At 40.1% G+C, this 27,344-nt stretch overlaps 1 protein-coding gene across 1 annotated transcript; it reads right to left on the bottom strand.

The window, feature by feature from the left end:
- Window positions 1-905: 905 nt before the first annotated feature.
- On the bottom strand, window positions 906-20,369 carry npc1l1 (NPC1-like 1). The gene is made up of 19 exons (XM_072682477.1): window positions 20,179-20,369; window positions 17,723-19,022; window positions 17,237-17,501; window positions 17,041-17,141; window positions 16,335-16,507; window positions 15,346-15,474; window positions 13,398-13,580; window positions 12,236-12,350; window positions 11,568-11,833; window positions 10,734-10,823; window positions 9,574-9,764; window positions 8,422-8,549; window positions 7,448-7,577; window positions 6,955-7,013; window positions 5,569-5,719; window positions 4,580-4,811; window positions 4,324-4,437; window positions 3,121-3,283; window positions 906-2,919 (listed from the first exon to the last, which is right to left on the bottom strand). Exons 1-19 carry the CDS (start codon window positions 20,239-20,241, stop codon window positions 2,765-2,767), a joined length of 4,008 nt encoding a protein of 1,335 aa, XP_072538578.1. The 5' UTR covers window positions 20,242-20,369; the 3' UTR covers window positions 906-2,764.
- Window positions 20,370-27,344: the final 6,975 nt, after the last annotated feature.

Here is a 27,344-nt window from a genome sequence, read left to right as displayed (position 1 = left end):
GACTCTAGAGGGCGCTCCCGAGCAAGTGCAAGATGAATGGGTTAATATGAAGCAAAATCATAGTTTACAAATGTTTGCTCATTTTCCTAATAAAAAAAGCCCTAATTTTAAATGAGGTATTTTTTAAAGCTTAATAACTCCAGTTATAAGACAATCCAGCCTCACCTCGCTGACCTGTCAGCACTCAGTAGCAGTAATTCTAGCGCCTCTATTTCTAAAAACCTGTTTGCTGTCGAATTAAGGAGATATTGATTTTATTTATTTATTTATTTATTTGCTTGCTTTTAATTTTGCTTTTTTATTGAAATACAAAATTAAAGGACGGTCCTGGACACGTGTTTAAACACTAGAGTTTTTAGCCGTTTAAGTCCATTCACTGAATACTCCCTAGTCTGAATACTCCCTGTGGCGTTTTGCAGTCATTTTTTGATACAACGAGAGGCCTAGGAAGTGGCCAGGCTCTCTGCTGAAGTTATAAGGAATGGTTTAGCCTGCCAATTTTTTTTTTTTTTTTTTTTTTTACAAGTAAGACTTGAGAAAGTCCAACCTGGGAAAGCGAGAGGGAGCAAGGCTAAACAGTAAATGCTAACCGGCTACAATCTCTTCAGCTTGCGAGAGGACAGCAGCTGCACTTACCTGTAATAATATATATTTTTTTTACAATGTTAAAACTGTCATATAACAAATGAATACTGTGAGCCGTCGCCATCACCGGTTCCGTAACCCAGCCAATAAGCCCTCTGTAAAAGGAAAATCAGCTGAGGTAAAATAACAGGGTTGTAAACAGGGTGGTAAAACTGCATCTGAACATTTCCCACCCCAATCAGAGTCACATAACAGCAACTTAATATACTCAATAAATGCATTCTTGTCACCATGACCGAATAAAACAAACTGACAAGCTGTAAAAATCCCAAAGTGTATTTCATCTCTCTATAATCATTCAGACACAAACAGACATCGACATTGCGCTCTTTTCTCTGGAGTGTACGGTGTGCCGCTAATTTCCCACAACAGTATCACGTTAAAACAAGCGAGTATAACGAAATTAAATAAGACACAGTACATTTGACAAATAAATGAAAAAGTGTGAGTGTTCTGTGTAAAAAATAAATGAATCTAAAACTTGTAAATTCCCGAAAATGATGGGAAACCCATTGAAGAGTCCACAGAGTTGCAGCAGATACGTGTCACACCAGGCCGACTGGCAGACGTGAAAAGGCAAGATCGTTCAGGAAAACAGGCTACGGCCTGCTAACAGCCTGAAGCATTAAGGCTAGCCCTAGATCCTAGTTCCTAGTCCTAGATCTTAGGACCCCAATTTTCTGAGCAGTTTTATGTTTTTACAGTCATCCCCTTTGTCTTTACCCACAGTGTAGTCTAGTCAATCAGCTGAAACATGTTCGGCGTCTGAGGTTAGCTTCTGTGGCTAGTTTTGCACTTGAGCTACAAGGCTAATATAGCTAGCTAACAAGTCATGGAAGCTTATATGCTGCCAATTAGCACTGTGCAGCCTGCGCACTTTACTAGCTACGTTCATTTAAGAACATTTAACAACAGTAACAGTATGTTTTATTGATATAGCGTTTTATTTATTTTCAGCTAATCTCTGATACAGCTGATTAAACAGGACCGTTGGAGTCCACATGCTGCTTCTTTAGTTTAGCGCTGGAGCTAAACTAGGCTAATGTAGTAGCTAGCAAACTAAAAAAAATAAAGCTAGTATTCACCGAAAATCTCTTCTGTATGTTAAATATATGCTGACATGCTTCTCTCAGACCGCATCTAGGTCTTCGTTTAGGCTACGAAGACTCGATGCGATTGAAGGGGAGCAGAGCTATAAAAATGGACAGGAATTTAACTTTTAGCTTAATGCAGCCACAATTCGACTCCCATTTGCTTGCATATGCGTCATATCGGCATAGCTCTTAACCAATCTTTTTTCAACATTTGTGATATTTGCGTACAGTGAGGGAGGTGGATTCTGTGGAAGACCAAATATGGCTGTTTTTTAAATGGGGTCTCCCAGTGGTCAGCTGCTACATGGTTAAGTATTGCTCATTTTTACAGCTCCCAGTTAGTCATACTGCGGCCTAAACCGCTCTGACCACACGTGTTTTAGTTTTTTTCAGAAAATATTTCGGGTGATTTCTTACTTCTTGTGTTTGTTAGCTATGTTAGCCCAGTATCTTCAGTGCCGTCAATTCCAACATCAAATTTAGAGAGAAAGTATGTCTTGGCTGATCGGCTACATCTGGGATAAAGAGGCAATTTAAGAAATTCCCCATCTGAATCTTTTCACCAAACCACTTTTTCCTTCAAGGTCACAAAGGTCATCAATCTCTACTATAACTGACTTGCCGGTGTGGTTTTTGACGTATTGTATATGACATCCTGTTATTTTGAAACTTGGACAAAGTTCAAGCTGATTGACTAGATTGGAGACAACCGTCTACTGTAAACTGTCCACATTTATCCCCGAGTTAACAACCTCTCGGTTGAGTTGAGTCGGGTGTGTTAGAACAGGCGAAACACAAAACTGCAGAGTCCATTTGACTATAATAGTCCATTGGATTAACGGGTCAGTCCTGAGGGGTAAGATCCTCGGAGCAGCTCCTCTGACCCTTATATTGCACTAATGTGTACTGGCGTAATGTCCCATTTTCAACAAACTAAACAGCCAGCTCCGGTCTCAGTCCGCAACGCCAAGCTCTTGCTCGTGTGTGGTTGCAAAGCGGAGGCTGAGAGGAAGAGTGGCATTGTCTCAGTTATTCTGCGATGGCGTGGTGGTCTCTAGGCTGATGCCATTCTCATTATTTTCGAAGCTCATGTTGTCATAAAGTGCTTTGTTGCGGTATTCTGTCTCCTTGGCTTTCTTCTTCTGCAGCTCCAGTAGTACAGCCTTGTTCACAGGAGGACCTGGAGAAGGAGAACATCAGTTGCTTTTAGCTTGAGAAGAAGATCCAAAAATGTGCCATCATCTGAGTGTTCTTCTAGCCTTATTAATCATTTATTTTCATTATTCTCATTTTTTGGCAAGGCTAAGGCAGCCATAGCCCAACCACAGCATAGTGCTAAGGTATATAATGAGTGTGTAATATCTATTTGAGAGTGTAATACCGAAGAAGCTGAGGAGCACAGGCAGGAAGATGAGGCCATGGGCCATGCCCAGTAGAGTGATGACCAGATTCAGTCTGAAGAAGAAGATCTGGATGAGCTGAGCCTTTGCAAAGGCCAGCACGATGATGCCAGGCAGGTTGGTCATAGCGACGCCGGCAAACACCTGTAAACATGGCGTACAGCATATCAGCTATCTAACACACGTACACTTAACTCTTATATACATGAGCGAAGTCCACTGAGCCTACGTCAAATGGCTCCAGATAGGGCAGGCCGATGTAACGATATTTAACCTTATCGTGAGGAATTCCTTCCCGATATGAGTAAATCAGGGATATTTCCAGTACTAAACCAACTAAATAAAATAAAATATTAGATATTAAATAAATACTACAAATATATATGTAATATTTCACTATTTAGTTACTATTTATAACTGGTAATAAATCATTGGGACACCTTTTGTATCTGTATGTTGTTGTGAATATGAATCTGGAAGTTGTTTTGTTGGTTAATTCATGATGAATGGACCAATAGAAATTCTCCAAAATGACCTGGAATCAAATCTCTTCACATTTACATCCATAGAAAGTTAGGAAGGCTTTTTCCTTCTAGTGTAAAGTTGCTGTTTTTGAGTTTTTTGCACGGCAGTGACAATTTAATTGTATTTTTATCCAATCTAAAGGATAAAGGAGACTTTATTGTCGTTCACATCACATGTGGTACATGGGGTGGAACGTAATTCAAGAATTCATTTGTTTCATTTTACAAGAACTGAAACATTTAAGGATAAATGGACCAATGAAAATCAATTACTTGGAATAAAACCCCATTAAAACACCACTAAAAGTTTAGACATTTCTTGTTTTCTGGAATTTAGCGTTTCCCATTTCCAACACTGCTGCATTAGAGCAGGGAAAACCCAAAACATGCCTAAGAACCACTGCTGCGCCACCGTGTCATAAGTTTATGGACACCTTGCTTTGCAAAATATGCTTGTATTCTATTGTTTAGGTTTTCATTTTGATTGGCAGGCCTAATAGTGCCAATGCTGCTTGTGTCAAAGCACACCCATGTTATCCCTTGGTGTGATGTCAGCACTTCTAGAGCCAATATGTGCTTTTAACAGTAGTTTGAAAATAAATAAAAAAGTGATGTCCCTAAACTTTTGATGGGTGGCATGAACGCAGATGTGATACTTACTGCACTGCCCATCTTAGCCGTGGCCTCTTTGGCTCTCTCCACCTTTGTGGGCAAAGTACTGAGGGCGAAGGAACGCGTCGTGTGAGACACAAACTCCACTGAAATCCCCACAGCCTGGAGACGTGAGAGGGACACCATAAGGGACCAGTTCACAGCAACAGCACAACCCCTAGCCTTGTGTTCATATATTCAGTATCATGATCCATAATATTAGGAATTATATGATTTTAGTTATACAGTATATTGCCCAGCTCACCGTCACAAGGTTGATGAGCGACACCGCGTTGTAGTCGATGCCCCACAAGGTCATGACCCCCACCGTATCCACAGTGATCATCACTATGGTGAGGAGGTTGAGGAGGCCAGAGCGCATGTCCATGCCCAGCAGAATACAGCACACCACGAAGGTGGGCAGCAGGCACAGAGAGATGTTCACCAGCCCCTCGTACACTATGTTAGTATATTGCTCATAATACACGTAGGTCACACTGTGGGGATGCAGCAGGAAAACAAAGGCTCAATAAAATGATCAATAAAATCACAGTAAATTATGTAAATTCTAAACATAAAAAAAATCAAGTAAATTCATACTTAAAAAATCTGTATGTATTTTTATGTATTTTTTTGGTGCATGCAGTGCATGGTAAAATCCACCAGGGGGATATGTTTTATATATATATATATATATATATATATATATATATATATATATATATATATATATATATAATTCATGCAATCCATCATTATTTATTTAATTTATTACATAGTACTGTTTATATTTTAGTTATTTCAAATAATTGATTATGTAATTGCCACACATATAAACTCAAATATGTATTAAATATCATATATGATACAACTGGCTTTAAAGGGTTGACAGTATTAAATGTAAAAGTATGAGTGACTGACACTTTTACAATTAAAAAAAAAAAAAATGCTGCATTAAACCACAGCATAGAAAATATTTTATTATTTTTAAAATGTACATTTTTAACCAACATTGTTTCCTTGAATCTCCCGTCAGAAGTGCTGAATAAACGTGTCTTAAAATAAAGTTATAAAGATAATTTTTTGTGGGTGGTTTCTTTAGTCTCCTTCAGGACGCGCTCTTTCCACACGTTATCATGTTTGCACAAGCGTTTGCACAATATCTTAATCACCATAAATCTTATCATTCAGTGAGAGGGCCATGCAGAGCACGGCGTGTGAAAGAGTGCATTGGGCTGGACGGGAGACACTCACGTGTATGGGAAAACTTCGAAGTCCGGCGCCGTCCCGGGAATTTTTCTCATGCTCATTGTGATGTTGTGGGCCAGCTCCCTCGCCCGCAGCAGGGCTGCTGTGAACTCCTGGGAGTTTTTCAGGGGGGTGTGGTAGGCCATGAACCGAGACGCTGCAGAAAGAGAGAAATGAAGCTGTGGTGTAAAAAAAAAAACCTGTGGTGTAGGTCAAACATATGTAAAGCCCACTCCACCCTCATCTCCTCAACGCCCCATACCTCCACCCCAAACTCCACAACACCCCATTACTGTACACCCATTTCCTCATTGTCCAATTAATCCACCCCATCTTCTCAACCCCCATTACTTTACCCTATTCTCAATGTGCCATTGCTCCACACCCATCTCCTCCACCCCAACTCCTCAGTGCTCCATTACTTCACCCCAAATTCCACAACACCCCTGTACTGCACACCCATCTCCTCATTGTCCCATTACTCCACCCTATCTTCTCAACCCACTGTTACTCCACACTCATCTCCTCAATGCCCCATTACTCCACACCCATTTCCTCATTGTCCTATTACTCTACCCCATCTTCTCAACCCCCCGTTACTGCACACCCATCACCTCAATGTCCCATTACTCCACACCCATCTTCTGATTGTCCCATTACTCAACCCCATCTCTTCAATGCTCGATTACTCCACCCCATGTCCTCAACACCCCATTGCTTCATCCCCTTTCTTGTCAGTTCCCCAATATTGAACACCAACCCTACTCCACCCATTACTCCACCCATCTCTTTAACACACCATTACTCCACCCCTATTTTCTCACCACCCCATTATTCTACACATCTACACAACACCCATTACTCCACCCATCTCCTTAACACACCATTACTCCACCCCTATTTTCTCACCACCCCCATTACTCTACATATCTCTTTAACACACCATTACTCCACCCCTATTTTCTCACCACCCCCATTACTCTACATATCTCCTTAACACACCATTACTCCACCCCTATTTTCTCACCACCCCATTACTCTACACATCTCCACAACACCCCAGTACTCCACCAAATCTCCACAATACTTCATTACCCCACCCCATCACCTCAATGCCCCATTACTCCATCCCCCATGTTGTCAGTGCCCCAATACTTAACCCTATCTTCTCACCACCACATTAGCCAACCCCATTTCTTTAACACCCCATTACTCCTCTGTGTTTCCTTTACGCCCGACTAGACGATAAATCTCTCAAAAAAAAGACCCTAAAGTAAGGTTTGATGTTCATGGCTGGAAATGGACGGTGGAGTATTGCTTTAGCCCTAATAAACCCTCAACACCACATTTAGGGCTTTCAGCACATTTCAGCTCGCGTTTAAAGTGTCTCACCTAATATTTCTCCAGTGTCTTTGTCATACACCACAGATGTGTCATAAGCTCCCAGTCCACTGTCACAGAAAAAGAAGGAATGATGAGTAAAGCACAGCAGACACTGATTTCACTCTTCACCATATTCTCAGTGCTGTTCCTGGAGAAGAGCTAAATTAAGCTGTTCCTCATGAATCTCAACCCTCCAATGTCTTCCATGGCCTAAACCATGGAATGGCTTCATGCTTTGTTTATGTATTAAGCAGAGAAATGATGTGGACAGTACAGATTCTAGTCTTTCAGAGCAGAGTTTTGCCAAAAGGAACAAATCCTGTGCATTTTTTACATGTTTTTGTCATGTTTTGATAAAAAGCTGGAAGTGCAGACTCAAACACATCAGTAAAGACTGAATGTCATGACATAGTTACAGCAAATAATGTCTAAAGAATTTCCCAGGGACACAGCATTTCTTTGCAGTCACACTTTCCCTGAGTTGTCTAACACCTTCGCTTACCCTTTGGGGCACTGCAGATCAGGCCGGTTTGTCAGGAAACTGGGGAGAAACTTGTTGAACTGTGCCTCATCTGGCCGCAGGATCCCACTCGACGGGAGGCTCATACACCTCCGCAAACATAAAAAGGTACCTGCAGGCAGAAGAGGTTGGTGAGAAGTGGAATACTAACATCAAGGGGCGTCTAGCAACAAGAAAAAGGTGGGTGGGACCTCCAAATGAGCCCAAATGAGGCACCCATGACCTTTTCGCTAGTTCACAGGTGGTTCCTTTTTTGGAGCACTTTTGGTAGGTCCAGACAACTGCATAGCAGGAACTCCCCACCTAGGCTGCCTGATGTTTTGGAGAAGTTCTGACCCAGTAGTCTAGAACGTCACAGTTTGGTTCTTGTCAAAATTTGATTATTTTCTTGCTTCCAATAATCTTCATGAACTGCCTGTTCACTTGCTGCCTAATATATTCACCCCTTGACTGATTGATGCCACTGTAGATGAAGATAATCAAAGTTTTCCCCTTTATGTGTCAGTGGTATTAATGATATGGCTGATCTGTGTTTATTCATGTGTTATCAAATCATGTAATCATCTTCTGTATGTACAGTATTTTCTTGCTGACTTGAATATTTTTAAATGGATATTATTTTTATTATTATTAAGGTCATATTATCATTTATATTAATTATATTATATATTATATTAAATATTATTATTAACATTCTTGATGTTCTTCAGATTTGACTCTGGACGCAACTAGCATTTCTTCATTTTTACAGCTTCCTTCAAAGGACTGAGAAAGAATGAAGTTATAATGTAAAATACCTCTTATTAAAAATCTCAAGGCAGATTATTCATCAATAAATTACTATAAATAAATGAAAACAACATATTATTCAGATGTAATATTTAGTTGTTTTGCTTTGTGTCTATGAGGCAAACTTTTCTGCATTGTCTCATTATGTATACTTAGCTGATACATACTCTCACTGGCCGGACAAAATTTTCCCCAGCTAGTTCCAGTGGTGTAAAGGCGGCAGCATCTCGATCCAGGGTTCAGCCAATCGATGAAATCGTCCACCCAGGAGGAAGCTGGGATAGCCAAGTAGGATCTACATTTAAAAAAAGGGCATATTTACAGTCTTAAGTCTCAGAACTTTAGGAGTGCTTTGGATTGGTCTGGCCTGGTTGTGTTTTTTATTTTGTCTTTAATATCTCCGCTATAACAGATGAAATTACCACCATTATAAAGCATTTCATTAATTACAGATATATTATAAAATATTAATTGTCAAATGTCAAGCCTATGTCAATTTGGATTTCAGATATAAAAAAATACAAGTAAAATAAAAAAGTATAAATTAAACAATAACTTAAATCCCAAGCCTACATTCATTTGGATTTCAGATATTAAACAAATTTCAGACAGTAAACAAAAAAGAAATAAAAATAATATAAATCCCAGGTCTACATGAATTTGGATTCCGATTTTAAAAAATACAAATAAAATAAAAAATACAAAATAAAATAATACTTTAAATACCCAGCTGTGAATTTTAAGTATTAAAAAATATAAATAAAATGAAAATGAATAAATAAAATAGTAATTTAAATACCAAGCCTATGTCAATTTAGATTTCAGATTTTCATTAACCAAAAAAATAATAAATAAATATTAAATAAATTTTTTCAGCGAATGCTGATAAATTTGTTCTCTGGTTCAGAGCAGACTGCATTCCTGTAACTGTATCTCTGTCTCACCTATCTCTACATACTGCTATTACACATTAACTGCCATAGCTTGTCAAGGCTGCACTCACTGTGGCCTTTAGATATTGATCAAATCAGCTAAATTCAAGGTCAGGTGAGCACGGAATAAGACAAGAAATACCAGCAGATCACGTGAGCCTCCTGTTCAAACAGTTATTGATCATTTTTAAAACGTGAAGGCAGAAGCCAGAAGGGTTGCAAACTTGTAATTTAACATTTTTACTAAATTTACTCAACTATTTACACAGCAGTGCCAACGTTTTACAGTGTATTTGCATACACTGTTTATAACTAGGAGCTGAAGACTGGTAGAGCAAAAGCAATGCAAGTCCCACATCTCAGACGCTCAGTGTCTGAGGTGCTTACCTTTCTGGGTACTCTGTAGCATACTGGATTTTCTGAGTGAGGGAGAACGAGTCACAGCCCACGCTGGAGCACACTGCGTTCATCCCGGCCACGCTTGAGAAGTTGAAGCCTTTTGTCGTCACAAAGTATGTGGGCACCCCGACCTCAAAGTACTTGTAGAGGTATTCAAAGTATGTGAGCATGTAGGAGTCCTGGGGCCAGGAGAAGAAATGGCATGGTTATGGGTCAGTATTAGGACAACGCTTCAGTTGAGTACACAATTACTCAGTTTTCCCTGCAAACCAAGGGGTCAGCCAAGGCACCAAGGGTCAAGCCCAACTTATAGACAAAGCTCAGGCTTTGAGAAAACTGCTAATGATGTTTTACCATTGTTACAGACAGCATGTCATATACTAGCTGCATTAGCCTTGTAGCACCAGTGTAAAGCATCTGGCAAACTTACACCAGGGGGCGCAGCAACAATAATAATATATATGATCTATTTTCATATTATAGATATTATTAATATCATATGTTGCCATATGTTGTCTTTAGAAATATGCCATAATATGGAAGGAAATGCTTTAAAACCAATCACACATCATCTTCCTTCAGCCTTGGTGAATGGGGATGTTATCAAATATCTAAAATAAGGTGGTTAAGCCGGTTAACCAGCACAGCTCTTAACCAGCATAGCATAGGCTAAGGCTTTTAATGTAGCATGGTACACTAGCTGCTCTATCAGCATGACCAACTTGAACCACTTGCTCACCAAACTGGTCATAATGGTTGACTACTTTGGTAGAACTGGTTATACTGGTGGACACAGCAGTAGGAGAATTGGATTTTTGGTGCCCACCAACACATGCCTGTCAGGTCCCTGGTCAAATCTGAATATGATGAACAATGTATGAGCTAATTAATTCAGATTTTCTGTTTATAAAAAGAAAATACTTTGTAAACGTGTTAAATAGACTAATAGCTAATTGCTAAACCCAAAATTCAGCTAGCACGGGAAGCAAATAGGCCGGACGCTCATTTTTATATAGTGTTCGAAAAAACCTTGAATTTGAAGCCTTGACTGACTGTTGATGGTCAACGTAAATAGCCCAAACGGAATCACTTGACTACGATGCTGAGGAAGTGTGTGTTTGCTCCTCGATGAGGAGCGCTGCACTTACGCTTGGCATGGCCAGCTCCTGATCCAAGCCCACCTTCACCTGGGACGTGAGGAAGATGGAAGCACAGAACATGAAGATAAACAGCACCATCTGCAGAGAGGAGAGGAGAGGGGAGGAGGCATGTATGTAAGTAAATAGACAACACACACTGTTTTGGTTGAGTCCTCCAGCAGGTTGGAGGGGACACTAATTTGGACAAACTGGACTGAAGCTAGTTATTCGTGCAAGGACATGGACACAGAGCTAAACAATTGAGCTGGTTTTAGATGGTCTAAGGTGGTCTTAGATGGTCAAGCCAGCTGGGTAAGCCAGCTTAGCTCATAACCAGCACAGCACAGGCTAAGGCTTTATATGTAGTATGGTGGACTAGTCAGGTTGCCAGCAGGTGCAACACGGTCACTAAACTGGTCATAATGGTTGACTGCTTTCATAAAGCTGGTTATACTTTTGGACACAGCATGGTTCTGTTGGTCAACATGCTTGGTCATACTAGTTGATTCTACTAGTCATATTAGTAGACCAGCTAAACCAAGGGTGGGCAACTCCGGTCCTGGAGAGCCCACCCTGCACAGTTTTTACTGCTTTTCCTGCTGAAGCACACCTGATTGAACTCACCTGTTAACTGTCAAGTTTAGTAGGTCTGTGAGAGCAGGGAAATCAGCGAACTGAGCTGGACTCTGGCCCTCCTCAAAACATACCCAATGCTGGTCAAGAGCTGAGCTGGTCAACCAGCATAACTAGCTTAACCACCTGTTTCCCAAACCCAAAGTCTAAGCCTCAACACTGGCCCTGAGGTCAGAAATGTACACCCCTAGTAGAAGGCCATGTGCATACCACTACTATCCTGGAGATGCGGCTGAGCAGCGCAGGGGCATAGTACTTCTCCATGAATGGGAGGAGGAATCCCTGGCTGGGTTTGGAGGGGCGCTGGGACTTCACTCTTATACAGCAGGCCAGATCGCAGCGGTTACCATCCTGCCGCCGAGCGTCGAGGGACAAAAGAGCCACAAACGCCGTCATCTGCAGCATGAAGTCCATGAGGACGGCCAGGGCAGCATAGAGCGCAAATGACTTCACTGCAGGCATGGTGCTGAGGGCGCCTGGACATATACACACATACACACACATGTAGGGCACTGAGAAGTAATAAGAGAGTGGTCCTCAAGCACACTGGATTTTTTAGTGCCCACCGACATATGCAATATGGCCAAAAATATTGGGACATCTGCTTGTTAGAGTAGCTGTCTCTACTGTCCAGGGAAGAATGCTATGAGGATTTGATTGCATTAGTAAGGTCAGGATGTTGGATGATTACCACCCCATATCTTTGTTATCAGCTGAGAATGGCACTACAACAATATGCACAGGTCATGATGACATCCAGAGCAATACACATACGTCCGATACGTCCATAAGAGAGATTGTGGGCTTTCATATCTGTGGGCTGATTGATTTGGTTGGTGAGCTGAAAGGCTGCAATGGCTTTAGAATTAAAGTCTTACCCAGAAAGAAACAGACAGATTCAGACAAGCTGCAGAGGAGCATGCTGGGAGCCACGTTTCCAAGAACTCGGCCAATGTGCTCCTCTCTCGTTTCTCCAGGCCGACGTACATCTCTCTAATGGAGTGTGAGAGACAGAAAGAGAGAGAGAGAGTGTGTGAGAGAGATGGTAAACTCACTGGTTTCTTAGCAGCATAGATACTAAACAATTATACAGTCTATATATGTATATATAGGCAATTACAGGGAGTCCTGACGGTCCTGGACCTTCTAATTAACCTTTCGAACCTGCTGAAAGCCCTCTGAGGCAATGGCACTGCTCTGCCACAAGGTGGCGCAGGTATCCAAGATGGTTAATTAAGCATACAGCTATCAAAATATTCCTTTGGGTTAAATTGGGATAGCTATCTCAGCTAAACACACTTTATATCTTAATATTTGAACCTTAAAATGCATATAATCATACATTTATCCACACTGGCTGCTTTCATCTGTCTTGTGCTATTGTGCTGTGGATCGCTGTTTGCTGAGGTTGCACACTTTTCATTGCGATCTTTATTGCTTTAATGGCTCCAAACCGTAATAAACTTGGCAGCAGTAGTCAGGCAGTGGGGATTAAAGGTGCTGTGGATTACAACCGGAGGTCTGGAAAGCTCAAGCACATCGCAAGGTGCTGAGTAACTCTACACACGGTTGTGAGCACGCCATTAGCCAACAATACGAATTCCCAGCCAACATGCTCATGTGTGGCTCACATGGGTGGGACGTGGGTGGGTCAATGGGTTTGTCCATATGTTGTTACAGGGACAAATGGGCCCTATCATTAATCATCATTAAGCCCACCTTAATCTCACATGAGTCCCATCTAGGCCCCAAGTGCAGCGTACATCCCAGATTGGGCCCGCATTTAACCCCTCCTGGTCCCATGACTGACCCAGGTGAGTATCCATATGTTGGGCCAACATGGAACCCATGGAGGAAATTTCCTGGTTCTCAGTTGGGCTAGACATACAGGCCCCACATGGGCATGTTATCTGGGTTGTGAATCTGCAGTGGTAATTTTTTTAAAGCGTATGACCATCATTTTTGCTATGGGTCCAACACAAAGTACTGTGCGAAGATCTTGGAGTATGTATATATCTATATATTTATATGGGAAGATACCTGATACTCCAGAACAAGGATGAAGATGTTATCAGCTCCGACAGCCAGCACGAGAAAGGGCACCACCTGCACAATGATCAGCGAGGAGGGAATTCCAACCCAGCCATAAAAGCCCATAGATGCCTGCACTGAGCAGGCTACAACCAGTATACCACCCAGGCCAACCAAAATCTTAGAATCCACCTGAAAGAGACAGAGAGAGATACATGAATAGGAACATCCGGGAATGTTCTGCGAGGTTTTACAGATGTAATGTTCCAGGAACCTTCTGAAAATGTGTCATATAATAATGGGATGTGACAAATATGGCTCCCTGTTTATGTTTTAGGGCACTAACGAGTACGTCGGTAATTTTTCTCTGAATCGTAAAGTGGAATTTGAGCCTGATTTTGAGGGCACTACAAACTCCCACAGTGCACTGCTCATTTATAGTGAACATCGTAGCTCACTACACGGGCTGAACATGGACCAAAATGCATTGTGAGTCTCGCTGCTACACAGTTAGAGTTAAATCAACACTATAACTATAACTTATATAACTGTAACTATATGCAACTATAACTGTAACTCATAATGTTCATTTAATTGGCAATTTTACTGTGTATTAAGCAGCAGACAGTGGAACGAAATGCAGTCATTTACAGATAGCTACGAGCCACTGAACGCTGTAAATTTCAGATATTTTCCAATGTAGTTCCCTAGCCAACATGCTCATAGGTGGAACGTGGTTCGTTTTACTGGGACCCAAATGGGCTTCATTGTCACAGCCCAACTTCATCTCAAATGAGTCCCATCAAGGCCTGTATGCAGTGTACAACCCAGATAGGACCTATGTTTAACCCCTCCTGGTCCCATCACTGACCCTGGCGGGCATTCCTATGTGGGGCCAATGTGGAACTCGAGGTAGCCCAACTGGTTTCCGTATTGGTACCCATAAAGGCCCCATACAGTTTATGCGACCAGCGCTGACACATGTTGATAACGAGAACGTGTCCAAAGTCCGAAGTTTCTAGCGCTACTTAGTGAACCAAACAGTCTCCACCTATATATTACACCTATATATAATACTAATAAGGGCGTAGGGATCCATTTCCGTCACAGCCATGGTTTGCATCACAACATTATTGGTAATATCCATGCAGTGTTCTCAGTTATTAAAAAAGTATGTATGAAGTAACTTTCAGCAATACTAAAATACAATAAAATGAAAACTTCGTAAACTTAAAAATAGACCTACCGAGAAAAAAAAACATATTCAGTTTTGATTGAACAGGCTGAACGCTCTAAGAACCAAAATGGTAACGTTCCGAACATTTACGCTCTACTAATGTTGTACTAGCCGAACATCTCTAGCTGGGTTTGCTATTGCGAAGATGCTGTGGCTATATTGTAACACACTTGTGAGGGAGAGAGAGAGCCTATATGAAATCAATGAAGGAAATTCCCATTAATCCATTCCTTCAAACTGTCACGTTTCAGCATGGGGTGTATATTTATAAGGGCTGTTGTTAAGATATGCAGCCATATTACTCCAACTGATAAACACCTATATACTGATAACAATAATCTGTGCCTGTCATGATAGCAAGTTTCGGGACTTTACTTCCCGCAGGCCGTTTAAAGCACTTCACCACTTTCAGAATGGATTCTGGATTCTCGTAAGGGTCTAAACTGAGGGACTTTCCACGAAAAGGGGAATTTGTGGTTCCCAAAGCTACCAAAGGGATAAACCTGATCCTAGCCCTGACCTCAAGATCTATGGACTGTTGCTCACAGGGTTGTGGGCATTGACACCCACATTCCCTAAGAGGCAACTGTTAGGCCCTTAAGCCAGACCCGTAACCCTCTCCGCTTCGGGAATACCACAGCACAGCATTGCAGACCCTGGGAAAATGCCATTGCGCTGTTTAAGTGTAATGACAATAAATGCATTGATGAAATGACTCACCAGGATGCGCTTGAAAGATGAGTATTCTCCCAGAGCTATGGCGATGTAGAAGAAGATGACTGCATAGCTGATCATAAAGATGGGGAAGTCTTCCATTGTAGTTCTGTTGATCTCATCCTCTAAAGACCTCTGATGGGGAGAAATTGGGCAGGAATGAGAAGAAAATGAAGCTGTATATAATCTACTAATCTACTATTACAACATTCAGAACCAGTCAAAGGTCTGAACACATAGTTAGTCACGTATAGGCTAATGAGGCTATTTACTTGTTTTGCTAAATGAGTAAATGTGTTTGCATTAATGTTTGAGAGTTTTTTCCAGCCTCTCACACACATACACACACTGCCACAGTCCTGCAACTTAGGCCTACTTGAAATCTCCTGCCATGACAACTTAACTATTGGGCTAAAACAGTGTGTCCCCAGTATTCTAAAAAAAAAAATAATAATAAAAAAATAAAATAATAATTAAAAAAAAATAAATAAATAAAATAAAATAAAAATAATAATAATGTAGTCACCATAGCATTTGGATCAAATCGTATTCAAGCAGGGGTGTCCAAACTTTTGACTGGTACTATATTTATGTGTTTAAATATTAATTGAATATGCTACAATTCATTGCTTTTTATGCAATATATAATATATGAAATTGAATAATCTAGCACATTCTAGCATAATGTAGGCCCAAACTTTTCACTGGTTCTGTAGCTGTATATAAATATATAAAAAATATTTTTACAACCAAAACAACAATAATACAATGTATGGCTACAGCATATAATAATATATCAACATATACTATATATATTGTCCTCTTCTTCATAATAATAATAATAATAACATAATAACAGCACCTATTAATATTATGATTATTATGATTATTTTGATGAGGATGATTACTATTATTATTACAATATATGGCAAAAAATCTATGTATTACATTAAGAACCTAAAGATATAGACAGCATAGTTGTCATATGAACTCACCTCAGCCATATAGGCGAATGTGAAGTTGGTGTTGGGATCTTTCTGGTACTCCTCAACGATCTGCAGAAACATGGACTCCCATTGTTCCACAACTTTAAACTTGGGGTCGGTTCGTGGGTAGTTATTGAGAGAAAAGGTGAGGATGAAGGCCTTGGCGGTGGTGAAGTCTTCATCTAAACCGAAAAAACAAAGCGAGTAAATCACCTTTTTCTTTGTTGGCACATACGTGACTCTTTCTGTGACCTGTCCTCCTGTCTTTCTGTCTTTCTGTTTGGACACATCCACATCCACACATTGAAAAGCTAGTGTGATCTCAAAGAAGAGGACACTGGGGACACATGGGAATCCACTGTAGTTAGGAGTAGTTCCAGTAGGCCTAACTCACAACTTGGGCCTACTTGACCCCCCACCCCACCTCCAGCCGTGACATCCTAACTACAGTGGATACCTGTGTGTCCCCAGTGTCCTCTTTTTGACAACAAAAATATGGTCTCCAATATCCAATATGGTCAATAATAAATATGGTCTCCATTGTATGTGGATGAAATCACATTCGATTTCGGTGTGTCCAAACTTTTGACTGGTACTATATTTATGTGTTTAAGTATTAATTGAATATGCTGGATCTAATGTTTTTAAGATGATTCATGATTCAGCACATTCATCCAGATGTGTCCACATATTTTACTGGTACTGTTTGTCTTACGTCCATATCCTCCCACAGCCAAGAAGGGAAAGACTGGTCCTCCGTAGTCCGACATACAGCTCATGCCGAGTGCAGTGATGTCCTTGAAGGATAGCGGAGAGCTGCACAGAGGTAAAGATCAGCAGAGCTGACACTTTTCTACACCCATGTGAAAATGTGTCATGAGCTAATCAGTGGTGCTTTCGATGAGACTTACTTCACACAGTAGATAAAATGGTCCCTCCAGTCCACTTCTTTGGTCACCCCGAGCTCGGTCATGTTGGCCTTTGCATTTATGTTATCGATGCTGTTTTGGAAGTACTGCGGTAGGCTGTTGACAGCACAGTCAGTCAAAGAGGGGTTGTTGGGGTTGAGTGGAGCATAGCAGACATCTTTGAGGCTAGCAGTTTTGTTAAGTTCGTCGGACCAGAATTCGATAGCCTGGATTCTCTGCTGAAGCTCCAACAGCTGCAAGATTAGATCTGCGGAGAGAAGAAGAAGTTCATCGGGACTGGAGCCTTACACTTATCTAGATGTACCAGCTATAGCATGGCTTTTAGATCCAGTGATGCAGTCTATCATCATCAGTGTCTACATGACATCTACCTGTCAAGGCACTGGCTAGGCCATACATGCTAGATTAGGCAGAGCACCTATGTTAACTCACTCACTCTGGCTAGTAAAACTGAATTCTATGAAGTACCTTTAGAGATCAGACCACTGAAGTTTGTTCTGCCGAAGAGCAAAGAGTCGTAGGTATAGCCTGGCCTGTCGGGAGCGGTCAGAATCAGTTGATTGGTACGGAAGAAGGGGGCAAAATGGGCATCGTGGAAGTCTTTTTCACGCCTGGCACGGCTGTTGGGAGCTGACCAGAGCTGGACAGGGTCGGTAGTCATGTTCATGTTCATCATCCCGGTCGAAAACGCTACCACAACAAGCAGGCATGCAAAGATAACCTTCAGCGGGTGTCTCGCCATTACAGTTCCCCAGCTCTGGAACAGAGAACCCAAGAACTCCTGGGTGGCCAGGCTTGCTCTGTCGGTGCACGTAACGTCGCTGGGATCCACTGTCTGGTTCTGGTCTACATCATTCGCATTCTTGTCCTTGCTCCTTTTTGCCTTTCCACGACGGTTGCACTTGGCTATGAGGTAACACAACAACAGGAGAACAAGAATGGAGAAGAGAATGAGGCAGATGACGAGGACCCCATCCAGATTTCCGATGGTCATGGGATCAGGTAAAGGGCCTGGTGGAGCGACTGAGGGGCAGGACGCTTCACAATCCTGGCAGGAGCACTCTTCTCCTCCGGTGGGTGTTGTCTCATTGCACCCTAGAACCACCCCTGCATATGCAACCATTCCTGCGGGAACTTCTGCGCTATGCTGTGGTGGAATGAGCCTGAAGTCAATGTCCAAGGGAGCCAGACCGTTGCTTGAGTCGCCCTGGAAGTCTAACCAGTGCTGAGCAGTGCACAGCTTGGCGCCGTATCGACCACACATCGTTGCAATGGCGTATCCTCCGGTTGCTGGAATTCTCACATTCTTGCAGGAATTGAAGGAAGCGTTGGAGAAGCTAGTAGAAAGGTAGGCTTGGTAGCCGACCACAGCCTCTTTTTCCGTCCCGGAAATGTTGACAGGGATGGTTCTGGTGATGTTGATTGTCTGGCTCTGGTTGGGGCTGCAGGTAGTCACACAGTGAAGGTGGGCAAAATTGTAGGCGCAGGATGGGCATCGCAGTAGCACGGCTTTGGACAATGTCAGGCTGTTCTGCAGGGAGCTGAGCTGCTGTAAAGAGCAGCAGGCAAACGTTTGCCCCTTACCCTTGTCCAGCATGGGGCAAACCTCCTTCAGACGGTCATAGTGCGCTCCCACTACCTGTCTCGCTGGGCCAGGGTTTTTGCAGGGTATGTTTGAGTTGAGCAAGGATCCCACCACGGTAGGGTTCTTCCCACATTCGTCATACATTGAACAGAAACCAGGTTCATGCTGAGCTTCGGAAATCACCTGCAACGGTAGGGAGAGGATCATGAGTAACAGCAGGATATGAAGGAAATCGATGCTGTAGCATAAGGTAAGACAATGGTCTACTAGAAACTCGAGGGTGCAAATAAGATTAAATGTTAGGACCTTGGCAGTTTTGCAGTATCCCAGCAAACCTTAACATCACATTTGCAAGCTTGTGTTATTAATGTCCTCTTTACAACTAGCAGAATTAAGGCCTATGCTAACGTAGCTGATGCCTTTGCCTGTTGAGTGCTACGCTCACATGCGTTAATGGGAATTACGGCGAATACCGGTGAGTTCCCGACACGGAAGTTGTACATGAACACCCCTTCAAGTAATGTAACGTAATTCCTAGAGTAAAATTTCAGAGATAATTTTGACACCCGAGTTCCTGAGTTGAGGAGACCTTCAACCTTTTAACGTGGTAGAGAAGAAGGCAGAATCGGTATGGGATGGTACATAACCAGGCAAATGTCTATTTAAGCTTAAGTGCTTCCTTAAGAGTCTATCATAGTTCCAGATAGAACCATTGCATTTACTAAAGGACTGTAGAAGAACCCATATTTTCAGTTGTCTAAGTTTAGGACTTCTAAAAAGCATCAATTGTCGTACATGCAATTTTTAGACGTATGCATACATACAGTACCCATCAAAAGTCTGGACACTAATGCTGGTGCTGGTCATCCTCTTAAAACCAGTTAATCCTAATGCTAGGATGACCATATTTCCGTTTTCACTCACACTGGGGACACATGACTATCCACTGTAGTTGGATAGGATGCCATGGCTAGGCCGGTGGATTTAAGTAGGGGGGAAATACCTCACAGACCCTTTAGCTACAGTTATTGTTAATGTACATTAATGTATTTACATTTACTCATCTAGCAAAGACCAGTAAATGACCTTAACCAATATGACCAAATATATATTCAGTTCAACCTACAACTTCAGCCAACTGAAATCCCCCCAGCTACGACATTCTTACTGCCAGTGTGTACCAGTGTGTTCCCAGTGTCCTCTTGGATCAAATAATTTAAAAATTATAAGATGATGGTCAGCACACATTCAAGCAGGTGTGTCCAGGTGTGGTACTGTACATTATCTGTGTAGAATCTGAATGATATATATTATTATAAATATTTGAATCAAGACTTACCAGGCATGCAGCAACTGTAAGCAATATGACGGTGCTGTCCCAGCTCTTCCTGTGGATCCCCATTCTGCCACTCAGTGTCAGGCAGGAACGGGAACTGGAGTGTTATATCCGACGGACAGTCCCGGGAAAGAAAGAGGAGAGGGAACTAGAGGGGTCGATAGATGTCTGCTGTCTATCCCAGTCTACCCCAAATATGTGACGTGGAAAGGAATGAAGAAGGAGGTGAAACCTTCTACCCCCACCTCCGTGGAATCATACGTGACGTTGGTGATGAACTGCTTCTTATCTGGCCTGATGCTTTCAGTGCCAATCAGAGAGGACAAAGACTAATACAGTGGATTGATAATTAACTTGGGGGAGGACATAACTTAGCATTAGTTATCATGGAAACAGGGGTGCAAAACAACACATCCTCCTTTTCACTGCAGCTGCCTACCCCACCTTCTGACCCTCCTCTCAGCCGAAGAGAGAATCCCGATCCTGAGCAACCAAAACTTAGGAAATATCTTTGTTTGCGTATTTGAGTAAACCTGAAATGCAGTAGTGGTGCTACACCGAAACTCAGGACTGATACTCAACAGTCATACCTACAGCCTTGAAACGTCCCCTGTGGTCAAACGCAAGATCTCAGCTCATCGGTCTGTTGCCTAACTGCTTAAAATCCCGGGCTTATAGTAGCCTGAGGTGATTCTCAGCTTTTAGGAGTGTGCAATAGCAGACAATGCTTTAATGCACTATGTGTCAAAGTGCTTTAGGACATGAATGCATTTAGCCCTTGCTGACACAGATGTGCAAATGCACACACACAAAAAAGCTTGTCTAGTCTCTGTAGAGAAGTATTGGCAATACAATAGGACTCTCTGGAGCAAATAAACAAAATGAACCTATTGGCACCATGCTGCCTAATGTCAGGCTTGGGCTAGAGGGGTATAAAACCCCCCAGCACTGAGCTGTGGAGCAGTGGAGGAACTGTGTTCTCTGAAATGATGCTTGGTGCTCCATCCAATACTTTTGGGATGAGTTTGGGAGTTGGTGGGATGATGAGGTGGGATGGGGATCATCATCCAACATCCTGACCTCACTAATGCTCTCAACGCTAAAGGCTCTCAAATCCCCATAGCAATTCTCCAACAATCACTTCCTCTAGTGGTCTTCCTCTCCTCCCTACTCCAACAAAAGCAAGAAAAACTTCATTTCAGACGAAACAATAAATGTACAGGTGTCCCAATGCCTCGCCTGAGAGTGCTGCTGAAAGTCTGGGACCAAAATTCAGAACCTTGGACAGCGTAGGGGGTGTTTGGAGACCTCTAACCTGCCACAGGTGACCCCCCCGCCCCCCTTAAATATTAACCCAGGAGAGCAGATGTCTTGGCCCAAAATGCACGGGTACTGGAGTGGGGATCAACATTGGCGTTCAGTGTTCTGACCTCCTGCCGTTGCGCCTGCAAACAATACTCAACACTGTGTATTAGGTAAGGTCGGGACGTACCTTCTGTAGGTTCTGGTAAGCCCCAGGTGACTCTTCTGGGGGTTGGCAATGAAGCAGGCCTTATGTATGCTGGCCATGCCGGGGTGTGGCTTGGTGGACATTACTGCAACCCAAACATTTGGGATGGGGTGCACTTCCCTCTTGTATGGCTCATTGTTGGAGATACCCATGCCGATTCCTGGATGTCACGGATCCAGGCTGTTCTTGCCTAGCAAACAGGAAGTCACATCAGGGTATGAGGGCGCCAACTTCAAGGCGGTCAGATTTGGATAGGGCCAGGATTTGTTAGTCATGGGAGAGGTACACACAGGTAGTGCGTAAAAAGGGCTTTGGGGATGGGGCCAAAATGGTGCACTGATGGGGAATATGGTTGTCTTGTCAATTTGTTTATAATTTTTGCTGTTTAATTTCTACAAAGCCTGATAGGCTGTGAAATAGGCCTTTGTGTCTTCCGAGTTAAATGGATGACTGTTCTGCAGAACACAGCAGGTCCATTTAGTCACAAACATGTTTTTCATCAGTAAAATCAGTGACCTCAGCTTATGGTAATTAGATTATTTAGCCAAGCCCTTTTGCAAGACAAATGGCCCACATTTCTGGACATTCCTGCACTTTCTGCAAAGCATGGCTGCCCCGGCTAAAATAACAAAATTATAAACATTAAAAGAAGACAACACAACGTTTTCAGGACCACAGTAAACATCCGACGCTCAACTACATACTACAGACGTCTGAAATAGGATCAGTGCCAAAGGCTGCTTGAAGAAATGATCAAGGACCTTATCGATCAAGGACACTTCTTGGTGGAGGGACCTTAGACTGTCACCTTTTGCCAAGTGATTACTGACACAATGGAGGTCAGGGCAAAGAGAGGTGAGCGAGATTTACGTAGAGTGCGTCTGAAGAAATACTGGGAATAGTAATAACTGGAACAGTACAGCCCTGTGGAAGCACTGCCTTAAACAAAAATGCATGTAGAATGTTATATATTTTTTTATTAAGTTTTAATTTAATTTTTAATTGTTGTTGTCATGCAGAAACATTTATAAATGATCATTTATAAACCCAAAATTGCAATTTTACAAGACAAAGGAAAAAAACATCAATGGGACTTTTAATGGAAGTAGAAAGATTTTATTCCAGGTCGTTTTGGAGCATTTCTATTGGTCGATTCATCCTGAAATTCATCCTGAAGGAACAACAGCTGGATTCGTAATTTTAAAAATGTCAAAAAGTGAAAAAACAACAGGTTTCTGCATGACAGTAACAAAATATTCACCTTAACCAAAGCACTCCAGAGAGCCAGTTTATGAAGTTATACCATCTCTTTCAGAAATGATCTCTTTATTATTTCACAGCAAATCTTTGCAAGGTCTCGAATCTTTTGTATGACGTTTTTTGAATCATATTTAGTTATTTATGTACCCATGAGTTTGTTGTGTTATTTCTTGTGCTATCTGCAGGCTCCCCTTTTTACCAATTTCCTGGCCACTGTTGCCTTTGGCTTGCTCACTTGAGCCTCAGATCCAGATCTCTGTAAAGCTACTTTGCAAAAAAGCCTGTCTATATAAATCAACTTGAAATGAAATCGATGGGTCCAAAATTTCCATTAATTCTGCATATCCTAACATATTTCAGTATATTTCTGCATATTCTGTATATTTAATTCTGCATAGTTCAGTATATTTCTGCATATTCTGTATATTTAATTCTGCATATTCTAACATATTTCAGTATATTTCTGCATACTTTGTATATTTAATTCTGCATATCCTAACATATTTCAGTATATTTTTGCATATTCTGTATATTTAATTCTGCATATTTCAGTATATTTCTGCATACTTTGTATATTTAATTCTGCATATCCTAACATATTTCAGTATATTTCTGCATATTCTGTATATTTAATTCTGCATATTTCAGTATATTTCTGCATATTCTGTATATTTTATTCTGCATAGTTAACATATTTCAGTATATTTCTGCATATATTCTGTATATTCTGTATATTTAATTCTGCATATTTAACATATTTCAGTATATTTCTGCATACTTTGTATATTTAATTCTGCATATCCTAACATATTTCAGTATATTTCTGCATATTCTGTATATTTAATTCTGCATATTTCAGTATATTTCTGTATATTCTGTATATTTAATTCTGCATATTTAACATATTTCAGTATATTTCTGCATATATTCTGTATATTTAATTCTGCATATTCTAACATATTTCAGTATATTTCTGCATACTTTGTATATTTAATTCTGCATATCCTAACATATTTCAGTATATTTCTGCATATTCTGTATATTTAATTCTGCATATTTCAGTATATTTCTGCATATTGTGTATATTTAATTCTGCATATTTAACATATTTCAGTATATTACTGCATATTCTGTATATTTAATTCTGCATATTCTAACATATTTCAGTATATTTCTGCATATTCTGTATATTTAATTCTGCATATTCTAACATATTTCAGTATATTTCTGCATATTCTGTAAATTGAATTCTGCATATTTTAACAGATTTCTGCATATTTTGTAAGTTCAGGTCTGTGTATTTGGTGTTATCCTGCTGTAGAATGATTACCTGAGCCTCATCACAAACATTCCAATGCAAGAATATTCTGACATGTTGTGCAAATGACAGATCAACCTTGACTCGACTAGTATCTCTACTTAAAGTCCACTTCAAATCAATATTGACCTTTGTTTTGTTAGTTCCTGGCCATATTTCGCAGTTTCCACAGGTTAATCAGATCATATCATTTCATGTTTGATGTTAAAATGCAGCAGCAGTAGAAGAAAGCTTCACTTTCCTCCCCAACCATCTTTCAACTACACTCTTAAAAACAGAGGTGCTTCAAAAGGTTCTTTGAGGAATGCCATAGAAGAATCACTTTGGATTCATCAAAGAACCTCTGAATAGCCTTTAAAGTGGTGAACTCTGATTCACTAAAACCACACCTTGCAGTGTCATCCAGGATTGCAGGTATGTCTGGGATCATTGATCATATCGAACAGCCAAACAGGAAATCCATCCTTTTATTTATTAGTACGTCCATTCATCCGTCCATCCATGCACCCCACCCTCTTACCCTTTAGTGTCCCTGCAACTTTGCATCTTTATGCATCTTTAATCATAACAATTAATGAATGTTATTCAAAGCAAAATGACACTTCAAAGCCAAAATGAAAGGATAAGGACAGTTTTGTTGAGTCCTGAAGATTTGCGTGGGTCTTGTTTCATCTGGGTTGTTTAGCAGTGCTACACTGTGTACGCTACAAAACGCATATGTCCGTAATACTCTGTGTTTTCATCATTATTTTGTTTCATCCAGGCCAAAGTCCGTCAATGGATATCATAGATGGACAGACAGATCTGCTGCATCATCTTCTGAACTGATACAAACTTTGATAACTCAAAATCACTCTGATAGGCAGATGATTGATAAGATTATAATGACCAATATATGGGTTATATGTTATATGTATATATGCGATATATGGATATATATATTTTTTACTATTTAAAGAAATGTTTAAAACTCATTAGAAAACATAAGTTTCCCAGCAGATTTAAATACAGGACTAATCATTGAATTTAATTTAAGTCAATTCAATTTAATTTAACTTTATTGTCATTGTTCTAACATAGGTAACTAAACTAAGTTACTATTCTACTAAGTTACTAAACTATACTAACTTACTATACTGCTACGTTACTATACTAATTTACTATACTGACTAAATTACTATTCTTAGTTACTATATAAAGTTATTATACGTTACTATACTAAGTTACGGTACTGCTAAGTTACTATACTAAGATACTGTACTATTAAGTTACTATACTATACCAAGTTACTACACTAAGTTACTACACTATATACTAAGTTACTATTCTACCAAGTTACTATACAAAGTTACTATACTAAGTTACTATATTAGGTTACTATACAACTAACTAACTACACTATACTAAGTTACTATACAGAGTTACTATACTATATAAAGTTTCTATACTGTACTATATACTAAAGGTACTACTAAGTTACTATTCTACTAAGTTACTACACTAATCTACTAATCTACTAGTCTACTGACTAAATTACTATTCTAAGTTACTATACAAAGTTACTATACTACTAAGTTACTATACTATATAAAGTTACTATACTAAGTTACTATACTATATAAAGTTACTATACAGCTAAGTTACTACACAAAGTTACTATACTGCTAAGTTACTATACTATATAAAGTTACTATACTAAGTTACTATACTATATAAAGTTACTATACTAAGTTAGTATACTTTATGAAGTTTCTATACTAAGTTACTATACTATATAAAGTTACTATACTAAGTTACTATACTATATAAAGTTAGTATACTTTATGAAGTTTCTATACTAAGTTACTATACTATATAAAGTTACTATACTAAGTTAGTATACTTTATGAAGTTTCTATACTAAGTTACTATACTATATAAAGTTACTATACTAAGTTACTATACTATATAAAGTTACTATACTGCTAAGTTACTATACAAAGTTACTATACTGCTAAGTTACTACACTATATAAAGTTACTATACTAAGTTACTATACTAAGATACTGTACTACTAAGTTAATGTACTATACTATATTACTATACTAAATGATTTACTGTATTACAATAAAATAAATTAAATAGATTAAATATGTATTCCACTGATGTGCTGTGCGTGTAAATGAAGAGTGAAACAGGGAGTTTGGAAGTGTGGGCTGAGGTAGACCAGTCTGTACAGTGCAGGAATAAGTATAGCGATAACTAAAAGAATAAAGAAGTATGTTAGCAGAAATAAATAAATTAATAAATAACCACATAAAGAAAGTTATAAATGAGTAAAAACATTTATTACATTTTGAGCATACACTCTTTAGGAATGGCTGAAGTGATAGTTTAATAGTTATAACAGTAATAACAGATTTTAAAATGCACATTAATACAACCAAGAGTAATTGGCAACAGGGATGAGCAGCCAGTGGCAGCGTTCAGTAGACTCAGCAGACAGCATGTGAGTTCCAGTCACAAGCTGCAAGTGTAAAGCACACCAGTAGAGTCAGTATTACTAGATAGATAGATAGATAGATAGATAGATAGATAGACAGATAGACAGACAGACAGACAGACAGATAGACAGATAGACAGATAGATAGATTAATAAATAAATTAATAAATAAATATAATATATAATAAATAATAAATGCATTACCTTTTTTTTCATATCTCCACAGAGAAAACTTTACAAAAGGAGGAAAAAACATTCTTCACTTTTAATGGAAGTCTGTGTAAAGACTTCTATTCGTCCATTCATATTATGTGAAAAAATAATATCAGCTAAAATGCTGATGCACTTTCTTTTGTATGTTTATTTGGTTCTCTATGAAAAGTGCAACACAGCTTTAGTGATGCAAAAACAGACTTTCTCTTTTAGTACAGCAACTTCTCTCTTATATGCATATTTAACTGCTGTTCCACAAAGTTTCCCAAATGCAGTCCTAATGTTTTCCTGCCTCAACACACCTGAGTCATAAATTGAACTAATCACCAGTGCCTTCTTATCATTCACACACCCCTGTCCATCAAATGCTGCTTCCATGACCTTGG

This window comes from Salminus brasiliensis, chromosome 6 (genome assembly GCF_030463535.1).
Source record: "Salminus brasiliensis chromosome 6, fSalBra1.hap2, whole genome shotgun sequence".
Classification (NCBI taxonomy): Eukaryota; Metazoa; Chordata; class Actinopteri; order Characiformes; family Bryconidae; genus Salminus; species Salminus brasiliensis.
This window is presented reverse-complemented; position numbering and strand designations above follow the sequence as displayed.